The following is a 19,987-nucleotide window of genomic DNA, read 5'->3' as shown; positions in this document are numbered from 1 at the left end:
AATTTTGAACTATATCGTATTCAGTGTTTCGGTGATTTAATAAAACCTTTTTTAGGCTAGGGTTTCTAAATTGAGTCAATTTACTTAATATTGACTTCTTGTTTGACAAAAAGCTGGAAAGTAGTCTTGATTTTATCATTGAGTAAATCAAGTTACCCTGGATCCTAGAATTTATAGAGCATCAGCCTGCAAGTTGTCTCATGAATGTTGAAAGAAAAACCATTAAGAGATCATGATTCTATTAAGTTCTGCGCAAGAGTTATTAGATTATTTGTAGTCGGGACTGTTTGTAGAAATCCTGTTAATCAAATTATTCTGTCTGTTCAGGTTCAACAATGTGACCTTGGTGTCTCCACATGGATTGCCAGGGGAGTTGCCAGTCTCAAAGGAGGCACAGGAGATGCTGTCTACAAGGTAATATTTTATGGAGAGTTTTCAAAGAAAATTTCAATTTCAAAACTGAAGTAAGTTAATTTTCCTTGGACTTGAAATTGCTGTGTGGGTTCCCAGGCTCATTTCCGCCACCTCATTTTTGCATGGCTACCAGTTTTTTTCAGTTAATTAAGTTGCACTAGGGGTCAAAATGGTCATTTCACGAGCCCAGTTCGGTGATAGATTTATTCTGATCAGTCTAGTGCTTTATCGCATATGTTTTCTCGCATTGTTTTGTTGTTTGATAGTATAACGTTAGCTTGATTGCCCACTCTTATCATATTACCAACATAAATAAAAATAGATCGATCAGACCACAACTTCTGGCCAATCAAACAAGTTTTATATTTAGTTTCACTGATGACGTACACATCTTGTGATGTGTGGAATATTTTTCACTAGCATGAAAAAATTAATCAGCGTGTTGGCTAAGCCAAGCCAGGTCAGTTTTTCAAGCTGCAAGAGAGGTCAAAACAGAGCAGATCACAAGCTTAATTCAGTTATAGACTGTCTGATTCGTCTCGTGGTTTGACGAAGGCGATGTTGTAATCTACGAACCAGTCAGTCTTATCATGTGATGAATTTATTCACAAACAAATCCGACCACAGTTTGTGACCAATGAAGTGTTGGATCTAGTTTTCTCATACGTTTTTAAGCATGTATCGTGTTTTTGATATCAGCACAATTTCTTAAGAATTTTATCAGCGATTCTAATTCTAAGAGCCGACCATTTTTGAGAAGTCGTTTATATAGTTGTTGATGACCTTTTTTGGTTTTCATTTCAGGAAGTCGTAAAATCTGTTCACGTTCAAATTTGATTTTTCGCGGTTTGATTTTGACTGTTTTTTTTAAATATCAGCTCATTTCCTTTGTTAAAACTCCACTATCGACCAGCAAAAGTGTAAAAGTCCCGAAAACTTGATCGACTTTTTCAATGAAATTGAAATTGAACTTGATCGAAAATGAAATTTAATTATCAGATTTCCCTGCGAAATAAAAGTTTTTTGTATTGATCCAGTTTTCTCAAATTGGGTTGATTTTATCAAAAAAAGTCGATCATGGATTGTTCTAGAGTTTTATAAAGATCATTAGGGATATCCATTTTTTCTTTGAAAGTGGAAAGTTGAAAAAAATACGACAGTTTTCTGTTTCAAAAAATACGTATTTTTTGTTTCCTTGCGTTCATTGATTTTTTCCAACTTTCTGTTGGCTATGTTTATAACACTTGGTCAAAGTGAACAGAAAAATTCAATATAAAGATTTACCGGTGGGAAAAGAAAAAGGAGCCTGTTCTGATAACCAGGAGCAAAATAATTGGAAACAATATCACAAGGTCAACGGCCATATCCTATCAAAACCTCTCATTCACGAGGACAAGTATAGTTATAAATAACAAGTTAACGTAGTCTTAAACCCTCTTTCATTTTATGTTTCTGAGCTGATGTATGTTCACGCACTCTTAATCAGTTTTGTACGTTGGATTATGTTGGGCCTGGAAGTACCCAACTTTTCGAAGAAGAGCCTCTCGCTCAGTTAGTGTAATAACATAATCCACTTTCATTTTATGCTTCTGAGCTGATGTATGTTCACGCACTCGTAATCAGTTTTGTACGTTTGATTATGTTGGTTGGGCCTGGAAGTACCCAACTTTTCGAAGTAGAGCCTCTTGCTCAGTTAGTGTAATAACATAATCCGCTTTCATTTTATGTTTCTGACCTGATGTATGTTCACGCACTCTAAATCAGTTTTGTACGTTGGATTATATTGGGCCTGGAAGTACCCAACTTTTCGAAGTAGAGCCTCTCGCTCAGTTAGTGTAATAACATAATCCGCTTTAATTTTATGTTTCCGAGCTGATGTATGTTCATGCACTGTAAATCAGTTTTGTACGTTGGATTATGTTGGGCCTGGAAGTACCCAGCTTTTCGAAGTAGAGCCTCTCGCTCAGTTAGTGTAATAACATAATCCGCTTTAATTTTATGTTTCTGAGCTGATGTATGTTCACGCTTTCTTAATCAGTTTTGTACGTTGGATTAGGTTGGGCCTGGAAGTACCCAACTTTATGAAGTAGAGCCTCTCGCTTTGTTAGTGTAATGAAATCGGATGGAGCCGCATGCACTCAACTGATTTCTTTCAAGCATATTAGTGTTGATTCTGTTTTAATTTTAAAAGAGCGTTCATTTTTATTTTAATTGATGTAGGTCCTAATGATTTTTTGTTTTTTTTTTCCCCAAAAAAGTCTTATAATGCTCTTATCGCCACAAATGCATTCATAAATGTGAATGATTTTGCGAATGCCATAAATTGTATCTTTTTGAGTTAGATTCAAGTTCATGTGCTAAAATTTAGGACACTTGCTCTCTTCATTTACGAAAACCGAAAAACGTGAACGACTTCTAGTTTCGACTTCTAGTGGATTTAAGTTTTTTGGATTTCCCAGCGGAATAAAATTTTACCCCTTGACCCTGTTTTTTTTTTTAAATGGAGTTAATTTTTTGGCAAAAATGTATCAATCATAAATTCTTTTTGAAAATAAAGCTGTAACATGATCATTTTATTCTTGTTTTGGTTACACTTGCGATCAGCTTGGTGTATTTTTTACAAACCTTGTTTTTTTCTAACTCGCAAATATAAGTGTTCATTAAAAGTGTTCACTTATTTTGAAATTTCAATGTAGCATTAAAATTGCATAGCATCTGTTCTGTTTATATTTGTGCCTTTTAAGATTGGCTCAATGGTTAGTGTGTGAGAATCTTAATATCTAGGTCGCAAATTCAAATCTCACACGTAGCCCAATTTTTTTTTCACTAATTCGAGGTTTATTTGTAATTTTTTGTATTGCACTTTATAGAGCTACGTTTTGTCGTGTTCTGGTTAGTGTTTTCGAAGCTTTGTCTCTGTGTAATCTTTGATATTATTTGCTCTAAATGACCAATTCTAATGGTTAACAGTTTTAGGGGTTAATCATGATCGATTTCTAATTTTGAAAGTGGAATTTATTTTTTTAGATTTGCAGCGGAATAAAAACTAGTTTTCTCCAGTTTTCTCTAGTTGGGTTAATGTTATCAAAAAGGCGCCAATCTTTACTTGTTCTATGAATTCAAAGAGCTTACAGGGCATCTTTTTTTTCTTTGAAATTCGAAAGATGAGATTTTTTCAAGAAAGTCTTTGTTTTTTATGCTTACTTGCTTTCCTTAATCCTTTCCAATCTTCGATTGGCTATGTTCATTTTCATTGGCTTTAACAGTCATTTACAACATCATTGATGATTAAGTGTTGATTTATTTACAGCCTGAGTTTCACCCGTGAGCGTCTCTCTCGAATGTGTCTTCGCAGTTGGGTCACAGTGGTCACTGGCAACATGGTCCACATAGACAGAAAGAGCAAGCGCATACACATTCAGTCCACACTCCACAACAAAGGTTAGAAAGCTTGAACAAAATGTCAAATATCGATATCTCTTAACTAAGATGCGACAAACAGTAAAAAGTTATCTTGAAATGTTGAAGTCTCAAATGTTCTTCTTCAGATGCAAGCCACCTGCTTTGTGTAGGCGCTGAGGTTTCTCTTGTCATAATTTCTGAGAAGACATTATATATTTGAGTAGGTGGTGCATTGATGCACGACATTATAAAAATTGATGCCTCCTTTTTTGCTCATTACGTATTGATTTCACAACAACAATATTTTTTCGGTTTTTTTTTTCCTTTCTTCCACTTGATAAGTTTTGGCTTATATTTAACTGGCTTTATAGCTTCATATTTCGTCTGTTGACGAGCGAAAAAAGTTTGTTTTTGCATGTGTCTTTTGAGTAGGAGGGGGACTTAATGCAGGGTGGCCGCGGTATCAGTGCAGTCAGTGCCAAATCAGTGCCACGAGTTTTTTTCATCGCCGAGCTTTTTTACTGAGTCGTTAGAAAGGCTAGTTCTTCAAAATATGTCAGTTCTTGGTATTTATTTTTATCTGTGCGAATATCAGTGCCGTAAGTGCCTGTGGCTTCTCAGACACTGGTCACCCTGCAATAACTTCTTTTGAATTTTTGCGGCTTTTTTTCAATTTCTTTTTTTAGGCTGAATAGATTTCTGCCTATATTATATCGGCATGGTAGCCTCATTCGTATGTTCTTAGGATATTTGGTTTTCTACCGCTTTGTAAGTTTTTTTTCTGACGCCTGATAAAATCTTACAAATTTCACATTCTATTGCCTTGGAGTTTTTTTCAAAACTAGCCTTATTCATTTTGATGGATCTAGCTTTTTCGACATTTTCAATTTTTTTCCCAATAACCAGCTTTCTTGTTTCGGTATTGCAAGTGGTGCGAAGCTCAGCTTCGCCTGTGTTTGATTTGTCAAGTATAGGAAAACGATAGTGGAGAAAAAAGTTTAAATTAACAGGCGCACTGGAGGGACTCTCTTATGACCATCTGGTGTTGGCCACTGGCAACCAGTACCAGATCCCATTCCCACTTGGCATGTATGGAAACAAAGATGAGGACGAGATCAGGAAGGACTGTGAGTAGAGTGTAACTGTTGTCTATTTCTAAAACTTTTAATTTCTAATTTTGGCACAAGTGGTAGTGAAGTTTGCAAGCTATCATTTGGTTGTCAGTTCGAAATTCGCATGTGCGCCACAATTTGCAGGTTTTCAAGTTAGGCTTAATTAATTAACCTGCGGATTGGTTCAACGGTTAAGTGGTGTAACTGCTGACTAAGAAAAGTGCATCATTTAGCCAATATGCAAGTACGCTTTTAAAATTAATCCATCACTTATCTTTCAAATTTATTAACGTTGGGAAGGACGGTTTCTTCTGAAACTAGCTGTAGTAGTTTTTTATTGAATGGTTTGTTGAAATACTTTAGAAAGTATCGGAAAAACTGATGTTCCTTAATTTAGTATATTTTGTACTCTATAGGTTATTCTATGGAAGGGTTTCTTGAAGGTCAGTTTAATCTCTCAGAACTTTCACGCCGCTAATGGCTTGTATTCAATTTTATTGATCCTTTAAGCCAGAAGTATCGAATGCTAGAAAATTATGTTAGCCAATCAGAGTTTAGTATTATAAATGAATTTGAAAGAATCAAGCTGGGAAATCAGTCATTTTTCGAATTTTTGAAGAAAGTTGATGACTGAATTTTTTGGTGCGTTCGGTTCTTCTGTGATGAGAATAAACCCCCAAGGGGTGTAACTGATGGTTTGTGTTGTGACATGTAACGCTGCAAGATCAGAAAATCAAATGTCATTTGAAACAAGTTAGATGATTATAAGTGATAGTGATTCAAATAATATTTCTCCTTTTAATGCTCAATGAACTTAGCATTCAATTGTAAAAACCAGTTTTGGGTTGATGAAGGTAGCAATAAAAGATTTACTTCATAAAAGATTTCATCAGTGTTTGAGTTTGCACTTTTTTCAGTCTCTGCTCCCCCTAATGTGTTCACGATCAACGACGACTTTGAAGCAGACCATTTACTCTACTATGTGCGCACCCACCTCACTGCGCCATCAACTGATCACGTGGTAGTATTAGGTAATATCTTCTTTTTTTGATTTCGATCATTGAACATCTGTTTTGAAAATTGAGGAACCTCTTTCTGCAATTTTTCGTTCAATTCTGCAAAAAAATTAAGAAAAATGTATGGTTAAAAAAATGGAATTTTTCTTGTCTCCATTGTTTAATTTTCACTGAAATTGTTTGTTTAGGAGGGGGTACAGTGGACATGTATGGGTGTGTGAGGATGCTGCTGAATAATGGAGTGAAGGGGGACAAAATCATTCTGGCCAGGAGGGAGTTGGAAGAGGGCGAACCCACTTGCTTCAACAACCCAGAGGTGCGAAACCAATTAGATATTTGGGGTTATTTAAATGAAATAAAAGAAAAAAATAATGTGGTTCCTGGGAATTGCAGAGGAGGAAGCAGGGGACCGATCGTTTAGCAGACCAATCTTTTGGCATAAAAATTAAAAAATGAGTCTTTTAGCCGACCAACGTAATAAAGTGATGGATATTTGATTGATAGACTCAAAGAAACGCTCAGTCTGGGGCCAAACTTCCCCAATTAAGACAATTATCTCACGTTTTGTCAACTAAACTATCAACTTCAAACACACAACAGCCTAAATTAGCGGCAAAATAAAGTTTTACGCGCACAATAACGAGGAGGGTTCTCATGCTTGAAGGACCGAATGCTTGAAAAATTTCAACCAATCAAAATAGCTAAGCGTTTCTATTGGCTAAATGCCTTTCTCACAATATCGAAGTCAATATTAACAGAAAATGTATTAAATCAGTGGAAAATAATCAAAAATATTACAAATTGCGGGTTACAACCGCATTACTATTCAGATAATCATCAAGATTAATGAGTTCAAAATCATAAGAATTTTTCAGTCTTGAAACTCATCTGCTTATTATCTAATCGGTCAATATTAACACTAATGGCCTGGATTTATTTCCTTACTTTGAGATTATTGCGATTTATTTTTAGATTTTGAATACTCAACTCTGATTGGCTGAAAGTAAGCTAAAATTAATTTCAAGCATTCGGGCCTTCAAGCATGAGGGACGCCACCCACAATAACACTCGTGTTGAATTGAAGCGCAGCGCAGCAAGCGGTCGCTAATAGACAATGCCGCGTTTGAAGTAAGCTTTTTATAATTGTTCTGAGTCTGCTAAAAAACCGGTCTGCTAAAAAACCGGTCTGCTAAAATCCCCAGCACCGAGGAAGCAGTAGGCCTTAGCAGTCCTGTCAAGGATAGTCCATTTGTATTATCCCACATTCAGATAGTGTTATTTTGTTGAGCGAAATTCTTTTTTTTGCGACTCAAATTCAATTTTTTTGCATTCAGAACTTTCACGTGGTACCACTACTGCAGCCGAAATTGGTAAGGCTGTGGTAGACCTGAAGCTAGAGGTCAAGTGAGAGCTCGTAACCACACGCTATCACACTATATAACCACGAGGTTAATATTTGCGAGCGAATCGGATGGAGGGAACAGTTCGGATCAGTTTTCAGAATGATACGAATTAGAATAGTTTTTGTCTCCGATAAAGCTCGAACATGTTATCCCATGACAGCTGCAGTCAGATAAGCTCGTCCAACTGCGTTTAGGGTTGAAAAAAAGTTCTCGGCTTATCAGTGGCGTTTTGATCAGTTGAGTACAAAACCTGGGATTTTTCAAATGACTCTTCGATTGTGTTATAGGTTGAAGAACAAGTCGATTCAATGTTGACGAAGAATGGCGTGCGTGTGTTGGATAAGTGTGAGCTGTACAGCTGGCGACAGTCAGACTCCACCCCTGATCACCCAGTGTGTGAAGTGTCTCTCAAAGTGGACGGGGAGTGGGAGAGTTATTCTTGTCAGTGTGTGATCTCATTCCAGGATAAGAGGGTCGACTTCCACGCTTTCAAGGGTAAGTCAGCACGATCCTTTAGGGTATCCGTGTTAGTTATTTAAAAAGTTAAAATAGCTAAAAAAAAGTTCGGTTGCCTAATTTTTTCATACTATTTCTTAGAATTTTTATGTTTTAATAATTTATTCCATGAAAACTTCAGAAATAGTATGATATAATTATGATATATATGTTAAATGAAATAATGCTAAATTTTGTTTGATTTAGTGTCATACTCGGGTGCTGGATTGTTGCTTTTGCTAGGTATTCTGTAACAATAGTCGCCATCTAAAATCCTGGATTAATAGTTCATAATTTACTGGCAAAATCCATAAATTTGGTCAATTTCTTCTGACAATTTCCTCTAACTGACAATTTTGACAGTTTCGTCTTTCTGAGAACTCCTTTTTTCTAGCATGTCGAACATTTCAGCGGTGAATGACAGCTGTCTGGTATTCGACAGTCGCCTGGTGATTGACAGTGACTTCCACACCAACGATGTCTGTGTCAGGGCGGCTGGACCCCTCACCAAATTCAGCAGGAGATACCACGCAGACCAGTGGAGTCACGCCAACTTCAACTCACACCAAGTGGGGTCGGAGGCAAGTTTGCTTATTTGATTGTGATCTCTTTGTAGTGTAATGGTTTTTGTAGAATGCTTAAATAGTGTGTCGATTGCTCCTATTTTATAGTTAAAAAGTAAATATGAGCACGGAAATTCTGTTGGGTATAAGTCTTTTTGCGCTCCTATCAGCAATCAGATTTATGCATAGTACATGCAGGCCTTACTGATTGAATTTGTCATTTAATAATAGGGGGAAAATTGTTCTCATGGTTTTATTTAGAAGAGCGTTTTGTTCACATGGGCAATTCAAAAAGTTTTTGTGAAATCTGCGTTTTTAGCTGGCCCACTCGATGCTTCGTCTGTTTGACCCCACAATTGAACAACCCAATGACACGGAAGACGACTTCGACCTTGAAGGGGAAGACGACAACATGAGACAGCAGCTGAACAACATGATTCCGATTTATTCCAAGCCAACTGTGGTGTATTGTGTGTTGCCGGGGGAGTTTGAGTACTTGTGTGTGAGGAAGCCGGACTTACTGAAGAGGGCGGAAGAAGCTAGGAAGGAACCGAACTATGTATGTATACGGTTGTTAAGAGTAGTCAACTTAGTGAAGACTCTTATTATTATTTTTTCAGGAAAAAGTCTTAAAATGCTCTAATAACTACAGATGTGCATTCATACATATTAATGCATTTATGAATGCACTTAGATATATATGTTTTTTTTTGGGTTCATGTTTTTTCATTTTAATTCATTTGCTGAAAGTGACGTAAATAGCTTTCTCCAAAAACGAACGTGGAAATGGCGTAAAAATACGTGAACTATTTCTAATTTCGGAAGTGGAATTTAATTTTTAGATTTCCAGCGGATTGAAAACTTTACAGAAAAAACTTACCTCATGTTCCAGTTTTCTCAAATTGGGTTAATGCTATCGAAAAAGCGCCAGTCATAGATTGTTCTAGAAGTTGAAAGAGCTTAAAGGGCATATCTTTTTTTTTGAAGTGTTTTTTTTCTGTTACTTGCGTTGCGTACCGTCAGTTGGCTGTTTTTGTTTGTATATCAGTTAGAAAATAACACAAAAGTCTGGTCTATTTCTTCTCATCCCCGTTTTTCATTTAATAACATCTTAAATTTTGTAAAAAGGAGCGTTCAGCCTTAAAAGTTGTGAGGCTTAGAACATCTAAGAGTAGCAATCAAGACAGTACATTTTAAGTCATTGCATGAAGAGTAGCCAGCATTCGTTTCCTGTTGCAGGGCAAAGAGTACGTCACAGGCTCTCTTGACACATCCGAGGAACCAACCAAAGGAGACAAGTCTGGCTACTTTATGATCCACGTGAACAACTACAGCACAGTGCAGACAGTGACTTGTGTGAATAAGAGAGGGGAGGGGCAGAATGGAAACAAGAGGAGTAGTTTGAGGAGTGGGAATATTATGTGTCTGTATGGGAAGAATGAGAAGTTGCTGAATAGGATGGTGTCTAGGTTAGAGTCAGTTGACAAAAATTGATTCGATACTATTGTTGAAATATTTCCCGAAAGTTGTCCCGTATTTGACAATGTCTGGATTTGAAGATTTATTTTCGAGATACAATCAATCTATAGAATCTCTTCTATGGTAGTAAATAAAAATTTAGCCGAAAACTTTTTAAAGAAAAAATGAAGAACTCCGAGACAAAATAAAAAACGCCGAGACAAAAATTGCTAAGATTGATTAGGGGTTTGGGGAACTATTTTGAATGAGTATTTTGGTGGAAAAACTATCATGATTATTGCGATGTAAGTGCAAATCAAATTCAATTTCGTGAGTTGTTAGATTTGAAGAGGGCCTGATCAAGGACTTCTACACTTACTTCGAGGAGCCCTGGGCCATGGCTCTGTTCCACGACAGATTCGAAGACCTCCTCCTCGAGATCAGAGAGATACTCACAAACCCACCTCCAGTGAGTCATTTTGATTAAACTAAGGTATTTTTTAGTAAGAGTCAATGAACGTAGTTCAGACTCTTTTATGGTTCATGATGATTTTTGTTAGTTTTTTTTTCAGGAAAAGTCTTAAAATTTGTTCAAGCTCAAATTTACTTTTTCGCGGTTTGACTTTTCAATTTTTTCAGTTCAGTTCATTTTTTTGTTAAAAGGAGGGCAAACTCCAGTGTCGAACAGCGAAAGTGTAAAGTTCACGAAAAACAATCGAATTCTAGTTTTGAGTTTAATTTTCAGTTTTTCTATCGAATTAAAGAACTTATCTATCGATCCCGTTTTTTTTTTCAAGTTCAGATAATTTTAGCAAAAAGTTGTCAATCATAATGTGTTCTTGAAACTCAAAGGGCTTCAAGGCCATCTATTTATGGTTTGAAATTCGAACGTTGAGAAATTCGAACATTGTTTGAAATTCGAACGAGACAATTTTTTTGTTTTGTTGCGATCAAACCTTCGAATTTCAAAATTTTCGACAAAAACTCGAATTTCATAACAAAAAATAGACGGCCTTAAAGCTTGAATTTCAAGAACACTTTATGCTGGACTTGTTTTGCTAAAATTAACTGAACTTTAAAAAAAACTGGATCGATAGCTAAGTTTTTTATCTCTCTGGGAAATATGAAAAATTCCGAAAATCTAAAAAAAGCGATTGCTTGTCATATGGAAAAACATGGTTTTAAAAATTGCGCAACTGAATGATGCATCAGAGTAAACAATTTCGCACCTAAAAAGTGCTGCGGCATGTATTGGAAAAAATTAACCATAAGGAAAAAGGTATTGACGCGATTAACGGCTATCTGTGTGTAGGTTCAAAGTGGAGACGAAGGTGAAGATGGTGAGATGAATTCGTTCACGCAGAAGGTCCGTGCCATCATCGAGGAAAACATGGAGGTGAGCAAATCCGAAAAGACTTATCTTGAAATTTTCCCACCTTTATAATATAAGAAAAGTTGATGCAGATGCACGTATGATGAATCGTTCCTTTTAAACAAAAATGATGAAAGATGAGTTCTACTATGCTGGTGAAACGTCATGCATGCAAATCATGTGAACAAGCAATTCTGCTTTCGGATGGTTTGATATTTGATTTTTGACCTTGAAAACCCATTTTTATTGTACAGTGCTGATTAAAATTAACCGGACAAAACGCGTTAAATTTGAAATTTAAAACCCGTTTTTCTCAAATTGGGTTGAGTTTAGGTGTAAACTTGTGAAGACAAATTTTGCTTGAAATTTTAGCAGAATTAATATGGTGTAATTTGTTTTGCGAAATTCGGGCCCAAAAAATTTACCCCAAAATGGGTCATTTTGGCGTTTCTTAGTTAATCAAAAATTACGCCAAAAATACCCAGTCGATCACAGACATAGTTATATCAAAGTGAGCCCCTTACGTAGCCCAACAAACTTTAAAAATGGTATATTCTCCAAAAAAAATTGCAAACCGTTTAAAAATTGTTTTTAAATAAAAAGTTGGTATTTTATATAGTAAAAACGACCTTTTTTGTCTATCAAACAAAAATAAATTAACTTATACAATATTTTGGAGAAAATATCCTTCAGAAAGTTTGTTGGGCTACGTAAGGGGCTCGCTTTAATATAAGTATGTCCGTGATTGACTGGGTTTTTTTGGCGTAATTTTTGATTAACTAAGAAACGCCAAAATGACCCATTTTTGGGGTAAAATTTTGGGCCCGAATTTCGCAAAACAAATCACACCATATTAATTCTGCTAAAATTTCAAGCAAGCTTTGTCTTCATAAGTTTTCACCTAAAGTCAACCTAATTTGAGAAAAATGCGTTTTAAGTTTCAAGTTTAACGCGTTTTGTCCGGTTAATTTAAATCAGCACTGTATAGCCATTGATATTATACTCGTACCGTGCCGCTTTGGAAATAAAAGCAGTGATGCTTGACTTACTAATAATACAGTTGTTTTCTCAAGTTTAGCTTTCAAGTTATTTTCAAGAAAAATTTCAGTCATAATGTTTTTAAACAAGTTATAGTTAAATGTATTTATTGTTCCGACTTTCGATACGAAAGTAACGGAATATTTGTGCTCGGGGTGGGTTTTTTTTTTCTTCAGACAAATTTCGACTTTTTAACTAGCAATTTTTGACGGGATTTTTTTATATCATTCAAAAGGTATTGTTGTCCTGAGCTTAAATTTGAAAAGAGATTTCACTTGTGATCATTTTTCGTAAAGTTATGAGGGTTTAAAGATTGCCATTTTGACCAACTTGGGACAATTAACGCGCGATATAATTCGCGCTATTAACGCGTAAGCGGAGATTTAATCCTTCTTATAAATCGTTCCAAATTGGTTGAACGAAGCTTATTTGCCATAATTGATTTGCTACAAGGAACGAAATCTATCTTTTTGTACTTTAAATGGCGTGTGGGGTGATGATTTTCATAAAAATTTCAAATTTTAGAAGAAAAAAATTTCATTTTAATTTATTTCATTTAATTTTTTATGTTATTACTGCTGCTCCATAATCCTTAAAAGGCAGTCGGAACATTCAGGGCTTCGCCCTGATACGAGCAGTCTTGTTAGTTTTTTCTATTAGAAATAGTTTTTTCGACCGCGAACTGGAAGGATTTTTGTATTCAGTTCTGTTAATAGTTTTATTTCTTTTTTTTTGGAAACAAAATCAGGTACCGCCACCAAAAGTTAGATGGGGTAGAGTAATGTGTCATAATGAAGCAGTTTCAGTCGTAGTTGGATCAATATTTCGAGTTTTTGCAGTTTCAAGGAAAAATGGGCGTGAAGTTGTTGCCTTAGCATGATGAGTCAATTTTCAGATTGGCTCAATTCTCGTTGAAGTTTGTAAGATTTTGTTATTGTTTGATAAGATTTATGATATATAGCCATTGTAAGTATTCAATTAACCATTAGTCCGTCCTTCACATTCAGAAAAAAAACGATGGAATTGATAAATTATTTTTTTTTGCAAAAATAACTGGTGGGAAGCGGCTTTTCTTAATTAATTTGGTTATTTGTTTATTTTTGTTCAAGATGAAGTCTGGAGAGTGGAACAAACTGATGAAGGAGTTCCAGTCTGGAGGGTACAAGAAGAGTGTGGAGACCAGACTGCTGGCCTACTTGAGCTACAACTACTACCACCTGCCAATGTATGCCAAACCAGGCATGCTGTAAATGAACTACTTGGAAGAATGGAGGCCTAGACATCTGAAGAGAACGAATTTAATTGGCAAACTAATTAACTCAACTCATAAGATTGGATATTATACGGGGCATTATATCCACTGCGAAGTGTATTCTAGAGCCCCTTGATTCAGAATTTAGTGGTGTGAGCACAGTGTTACCTTGGTCAATGGTCAACAATCTGCCGCATTTTGTCTTCGCTTGAATCAATTGTCCTAATTAGAGCTTGCACTTGACTTAGGTACCTACTTTCGAAACATACTACCCTTTAAGATTAATCATGAAAATTCATACGCATTCAGCTAAAGATTCTATTACATCATTCACTATGCCGGGATGAGTGACTTAGTACTAAAGAATGGCATGTGACATCTAAATATATAAAACTGTCGAAGTAAGCACTGTGCAGTTTAAATGTGAAAATGTCAAGTTTATGTACATGTGTTTTAGTCTAGCCTTTGCTCAAGCATTCAGTATCGCTGAGCGTTCTAACATTCTTCTGAATCATGTGACATTAAATTAAGCTACTATGTTTTACTTCAAAATGCTAAATAAAGCTTCTTAATTCATGCGGCGTCAAGTAAAGCTACTAAAACTTGTTCATTATTTGTGGGCGCTTAAAAATGTAAAAACTCTGTTGTAAATATTATTAGCAGCATATGAAATGTAAAAATGATTTATAGTTTTGTATATAAATGTTTAGCCTACCTTCTTATCAAATCGTTCAATTTGGTTATGCATTTTAACGTTCTGCTTGTTTTGACAGTTTTCTGCTTGGAGGTTAAATTTTCGTGAATATATTCAAACACTGCGACTCAATGGCTTAACCAACTTAAAAAATCAATCTATTTTCTGAATTTAAATGTTGAATTGATTCATTTGTATGTATACGGATTAAAAAGCTGGATAATATTGTAGTAGCCAACTTAAGTTCCTAACTTTTGTTTTAAGAAATTCGAAAAGAAACCGCTCTGTCAAACCAGAAAGCGAAAATTTTTGATAAAGCCTAAAATGAATTTTGGAACTTTCCTCAAAACCTAATCAGCAGTTTTCGCTGTTTAAGAGTAATGAACATAGTGAAGGTGAAGACTCTTATATAGGGCTTGCTGATTTTTTTTTCAGAAAAAAGTCATAATATATTGATGCATTTAGGTATAGGTGCACTTTTTGAGTTAAATTGAGATGCATCTGCTGAAAATGACGTAAATATTACTGTCCAATTACAAGCGTGTATTTGGTGCAAAAATTCCTGAACGATTTCCAGTTTCGAAAGTAGTTCAATTTTAAGATTTCCAGCGGATTAAACTTTTTAGTTGTTGATCTAGTTTTCTCAAGTTTGGATGATATTATCAAAAAAGCGACAATCATGAATCGTTTTAGAAATTCAAAACGCTTAAAGGGCAGATGTTTTTGATCCCCGTTTCGTAGCGAAAGTAACAAAAATTTGTGCTTCGGGTGTTTTTTTTTCAGATTTTTTCAACTATAGTTTCATTTGAACTTCGAAAGTTTTTTATTGTTTACTTGTGTTCATTGCTCTTTTGCAGTCTTCGATTGGCTATGTTCTTCACTTGCTCTCAATTGGATTAAAAAGCAAAGGATGCAAATCATTTTTAGTCGAAACTCAGAGAACGATCAGAAATTTTAAAATATAACTGAAATCATGACTGAAAGGATTAAAAATGTAAATGTATGTCGTCACATATAGGTTTAACTGTGGTTATTGATTTCGATGTACTTAAAAATGTACACGGAATATCAATCTCTTTCCTTTTTACATTGTTCGGAAAATACATGGAATATCAATCTCTTTCCTTTTTTCATTGTTCGGATGTAGTTTTTTGAACGGATTATTTTGTACAGAAAGCAAGGCGCTGAGTTGTTTGTCAAACGAAAGCTCCTTGAAGCCAATTGTGTACGTATGGAAGCTGAGAACCACCAAACGTCTGACAAGAAAATTTCGTGTAAATTTAACAGCGCACTCTGCTCAATTTCATTACTAATCAGTGCAAGAAAAGATACCAATTAAGTAAAAACAGTCTTACAAGCTATAGAAACGCAGTTTCGAGTTTATTGTACGTCAAAAATTTGAGTTAGTCAATATATTTGTATTATTTATAAAACTACAAAAACTGAATGAAAAAAAGTTTCAAAAAAATTGAACGCTTTATTTTTGAATGCTCTGAACAAATGAAAATTGAATGTTTTGAACGAATTAAAAACCAATAGTCTTACATTGAAACAAATAAAATCATAAAATTTATATTCAAACGTAAGCAGCAGCAACAGAACAGGTAAGTCCAAAATTTGCAATTGATCAACTATTTTTGCTCTGAGTTTATCAACCGTCTTAATTGTTACAATTTTTTTTTAAAGAACTTCAGTGATGTAAATACATAAAATGGCTTCCATTCACATGTTTAACAGTTGTTTTATGGGCTTTATGTTGGTGGATGATTGATCGCATGTTTTCTGGTTACGATAGTTTTTTCTGTTTTCTCTTAAGTTAAATTTGTACAGTAAATGAAAGTGAATTTCGAAGAAAAAAAACCTTTGAAAAAGGCTGCGGTAATAATTTGATTTCTCTGCGGTACTACTTCAGCATCAGTAATATTTGAAAAAAATTAAATACTCTAAGTGTTCTATCAAAATCGGCATTGTTTCTACAAATTTCTATAAACCCATTCCATTGCACGTTTTTTTGCATTGTTGTATGTACTGGTTGCGGCATTTTTTAATAGCTAAATTTCTGATCGTTGTCACTTTTACCAGTTCTATTGTTTGAAATTTGGTGTTTAAAGCGAACAATAATTTTGTGACTCGTGAAATTGCTGCCATCAGATACTATCTGTTCAAATCTTCTTCTTTTCTACTTAATTTACTTGAAACTCAACTCGGTTGTGTAATTCTTGTGTTTAACACATTAAAAAAAATTTCATCATCAATTTTTTCCATTGTTTGTTTTAATTTCCGCGGCATGTTATTATGTACAGCTCGCTATAAAATGGTTCAAACAATTTTTTGGAAAAAAAGATTGAAAATTTTTAATTCAATGTCTACAATAATATCACAATTGCAGTTTCGAATATTGAATAAAGTATGAAAAGAACTTGAACTAATTTTCGGAAGGTATTTGTTGCTCCTCAATTTTTTTTGAAACCCATATCTCACCTAAATTCATCTACCGTCGTTGCTTTTTTTGCTGGATTGTTTGGCTTGAAAAAATAATAGATTGTTGAATCTTCTCTTTGCTAGTATCTTTAGATTCTCTCGTGTATATGTGTTCGTGCGTGGGCAAAGATTGGAAGATTCGTTTGCTGATCTTCTCTAATCGCTGAAGCATGATCTAAAAAAATCAACTCAATTTGGCGAAATAGTTAATAAAAAAGGCCGAAAAATTGCAAATTGTTGGCTTGTATATTTTCTTTGAAGTTCACTTTCATCAGTGGCACAAAATAAACACGTAAATTTTCATTAACAAGTTTGATTTGTTGTCTTCATGAATTAGTGTCAATGAAACTCTCTTAAATACTAAAATTTTTGAATAATGAAAGTCAAAATGACTATTATGAAGAGCTATCATGTGTCAACAAAACTTCAATTAGTTATAACGCTTAAGTGAAAAAAATATTCCGTGCTGGTGATTAGCAAGAGTTATCTAATCGATAGCAGAACGTCTTCAAATTAACTTATTGAACAAAAACACTTGAAACATTTGGTATCTTGATTGGTTTTGTAATGACGCAGTATCATGACGCATCCGGCACACTTGGTCTAGAGATATCGAATACGCCTGGGACGGCAAAGAAAATGGGTTCGAATCTGAGCGGGAACTGATTTTTTTTTGTTCAAACGGGAATTCTTCCTTTCCAAAAAATTGTCGCTCTGTCACTTATATTCTGTTCGTTTGTTTTGTTGGCTTAATTGCCGCATTTTCGTTATTTTTATGCAAAACTGGCTTTGTAATTGTTTTTAAGGTTTGGTTTATTCCTGCAGTTTGCAATTATACTAATTTTGTCTTTGTAGATTTTCTTTTGTAATCGTTGAAAAACTGTCTTCTGTCCATTTTTTTAAGGTTGTTTCAAGGGAAGTATAATTTTTATGCTCACCCATAGCTCAAAAATTGCTAAAAATCTGCGAAAAATTTGGTTCCGGCTCTACTGAATTGTAACCTAATTTTCCGGCTAAATCGCCGCTAACTATTAATTAATTCGAGTTTTCTTAGAAAGGCGTCGACTACTTTTTAGACGTATTTTCTGCAAATAGAACATCTTTCTAGACGTTAATTTGATGTTTTTTTAGTTTCTGAAATTGTTTGAAAGTTTAAGACTTCGTGGCTCTCTTTTCTTTTCTTGTCTGCTAGCTTGCAATGATAATTTTAGGTGGTGTCACAAGTGATGCGATGCTCCGCTTCACCACATCTGTGTAAATTTTTTTTACCGCTGTAGGACTCAAATACTGTGACACTTTTGAACGACTCATGATCGTGCAGTACTAAATCGTTGAACCAGTACTAAATTTTTTGTTGGAGCAAAAATTTTTAACAAAGTCATTTTTAAAATCGCAAAAAAGTTTATGAAACTGAGAGTTTCTATTTCATTCCGGAACTTTTTGTTTTGTTCAATCTGCCTACTGTTATACACACAAAAGCTACAGGTTATCCGAAATCAAGGAATCATAGTGTAATAGAGTGTGTTTACTTCATTCGGCTTGCAGCCGGTGTGGTTTGCTTGTAATTACTATGAAAATGTTCTGTAGATAAAAGGTCAAGATTATTTCGAAATCAACTTGGTTAGAAAAAAAAATAAACACGCGATTGGCAATGGCCTTGTAGTGAAACCGTTTTTTAATCCTCGATTCTCAATTTTTTTTGTCAGGTTCGTTTTTTTCTCAATCCCAAATTATTTTGACTTTTATGTGAACTGACATGTTAGAGTTTGCCTCTGTATCTACTCTAATATTTTCTTCGCCGATTTTGTGTTTTTTTTTAAATTTCATCCACTGAAAAAAATCAGTGAGATACCTAGGTCAATATGCACTGTGAAGATAATCGCCGAGTTAAAAATAGATCGTGTAGATTTCTCTCGGGCCAATCAGATCTCAGATTTGCTTAATCTCATGACGCTGTGCATGATATATGGTTTGCATAAGAAAGTATGAAGAAAAAAATTACGCGTTGTTTCCAGGTCAACTAGCTGAGTCAGTTAGTTCACGGCTTAATGATTTTGTTAAGTGGTAGTCTGGCCAATCAAAAACCAATTTCTGAGCCGTGTCATGACGTACAACGCATGCATTTAATAAGATTTGATTATTAAACGCTTCGTGGTTTTTTGCAAGAGTCATCGCAAAGTGAACAAACGACGCAGTCCTATCAAGCTGCAGCAGTTAAAAAGATCAGTTCTAAGGGAGCCTGCGTCACTTTGATCACATTGCGATGACGCTTGCAGAAAACCACGAAGCTTCTTATAACCAAATCTCATTACACGCATAACATGTCTCAGAAACTAACTTTGATTGGCCAGATTTCTTTTTAACAAAATGATTAGGCCGTGAACAAAATGACTGAGCTAATAGAACTGGAAGCAACGCATAATTTTGTTCTTCATACTGTTTGATTCAAACCATATCACAAGCACAGCGTCATGAGATTAAACAAATATGAGATCTAATTGGACCGAGAGAATTATACACGATCTATTTTTAACTCGGGGATTAATGTCATAGTATATTTTCACCTGGTTTTGTTCAATGGATGAAATTTAATATACAAAATCGGTTTAAAAAATTTCAGGCTAATGCTTTTGATACAGTTTCAAGGTATGAAAAAAATACTTATCATACAATTTCGTATTATGGAAAAAATGCTTACAATAAATGTCATAGTACTAAAACAACGCTTATCATACAATTTTATATCATAAAATTTTTTGCAACACTTGAGGTCAAAAATACGAGAGTGCTCAACTAGGAGACTGCCGGAAAATATAAAGTGTCCAATGTAATTGTTTGCTAACAAACTCTAAGACACTAATGTCTGTGTGACAGTTGCTTGACTTTTCGTGAATGCACCACAATAAATATTGGATTTTTGCGGATCCTTTGTGTGGATTAAGGACAGAAATGGTAAATTACAAGTGTGCCACAACATTTGTAGAAATTGAATTTTACAAGTGTCTAAAAAGTTGAACAAAAAGAAAGAAATTGAAAAAAAGCTTTTTAAGTTTCTGGTGAGAATATTCAGCAATGAACAATTTTAAACGGAGGTGCAACAATTAAAGCGAACAGCTGCCCGTAAAACTTTGCCGAAAGAAATTACATTGGTCATTACCAGAAATGTCGGAAACAAACCATCTGAATTCGATGCAAACTGGAGGAAGCCCTTTTGAAAACATGACAAAATATTAGTATATAATACAAGAGTTAATTTACAACCATTTTGAAAAAAAGATTGTTTTTCA

At 34.8% G+C, this 19,987-nt stretch overlaps 2 protein-coding genes across 5 annotated transcripts in view; both read left to right on the top strand.

Moving 5' to 3' along the window:
* The window catches only part of LOC134855234 (cilia- and flagella-associated protein 61-like), a 96,439-nt gene extending 82,083 nt beyond the window's left edge, over positions 1-14,356 (top strand). Inside the window, exons 20-31 of one of the 4 annotated variants that reach the window (XM_063871694.1) lie at positions 328-414; positions 3,725-3,855; positions 4,827-4,943; positions 5,846-5,959; positions 6,133-6,260; positions 7,635-7,842; positions 8,254-8,423; positions 8,725-8,964; positions 9,645-9,874; positions 10,206-10,332; positions 11,176-11,259; positions 13,383-14,356. In XM_063871694.1, the coding sequence (XP_063727764.1) occupies positions 328-414; positions 3,725-3,855; positions 4,827-4,943; positions 5,846-5,959; positions 6,133-6,260; positions 7,635-7,842; positions 8,254-8,423; positions 8,725-8,964; positions 9,645-9,874; positions 10,206-10,332; positions 11,176-11,259; positions 13,383-13,523 (1,777 nt within the window). In that variant the 3' untranslated portion in view covers positions 13,524-14,356. The remainder of the gene's footprint in view (positions 1-327; positions 415-3,724; positions 3,856-4,826; positions 4,944-5,845; positions 5,960-6,132; positions 6,261-7,634; positions 7,843-8,253; positions 8,424-8,724; positions 8,965-9,644; positions 9,875-10,205; positions 10,333-11,175; positions 11,260-13,382) is intronic. The other 3 variants (XM_063871696.1, XM_063871695.1, XM_063871693.1) reach the window with 3 other exon arrangements.
* LOC134855437 (adrenodoxin-like) overlaps positions 1-19,987 on the top strand; it is a 327,732-nt gene that overhangs the window by 151,169 nt on the left and 156,576 nt on the right. The gene's annotated exons all lie outside the window — the stretch shown is intronic.

This window comes from Symsagittifera roscoffensis, chromosome 10 (genome assembly GCF_963678635.1).
Source record: "Symsagittifera roscoffensis chromosome 10, txSymRosc1.1, whole genome shotgun sequence".
In the NCBI taxonomy this organism is placed as follows: Eukaryota; Metazoa; Xenacoelomorpha; order Acoela; family Convolutidae; genus Symsagittifera; species Symsagittifera roscoffensis.
Note: the sequence above shows the minus strand (reverse complement) of the source record. Positions and strands in the feature narration are given on the sequence as shown.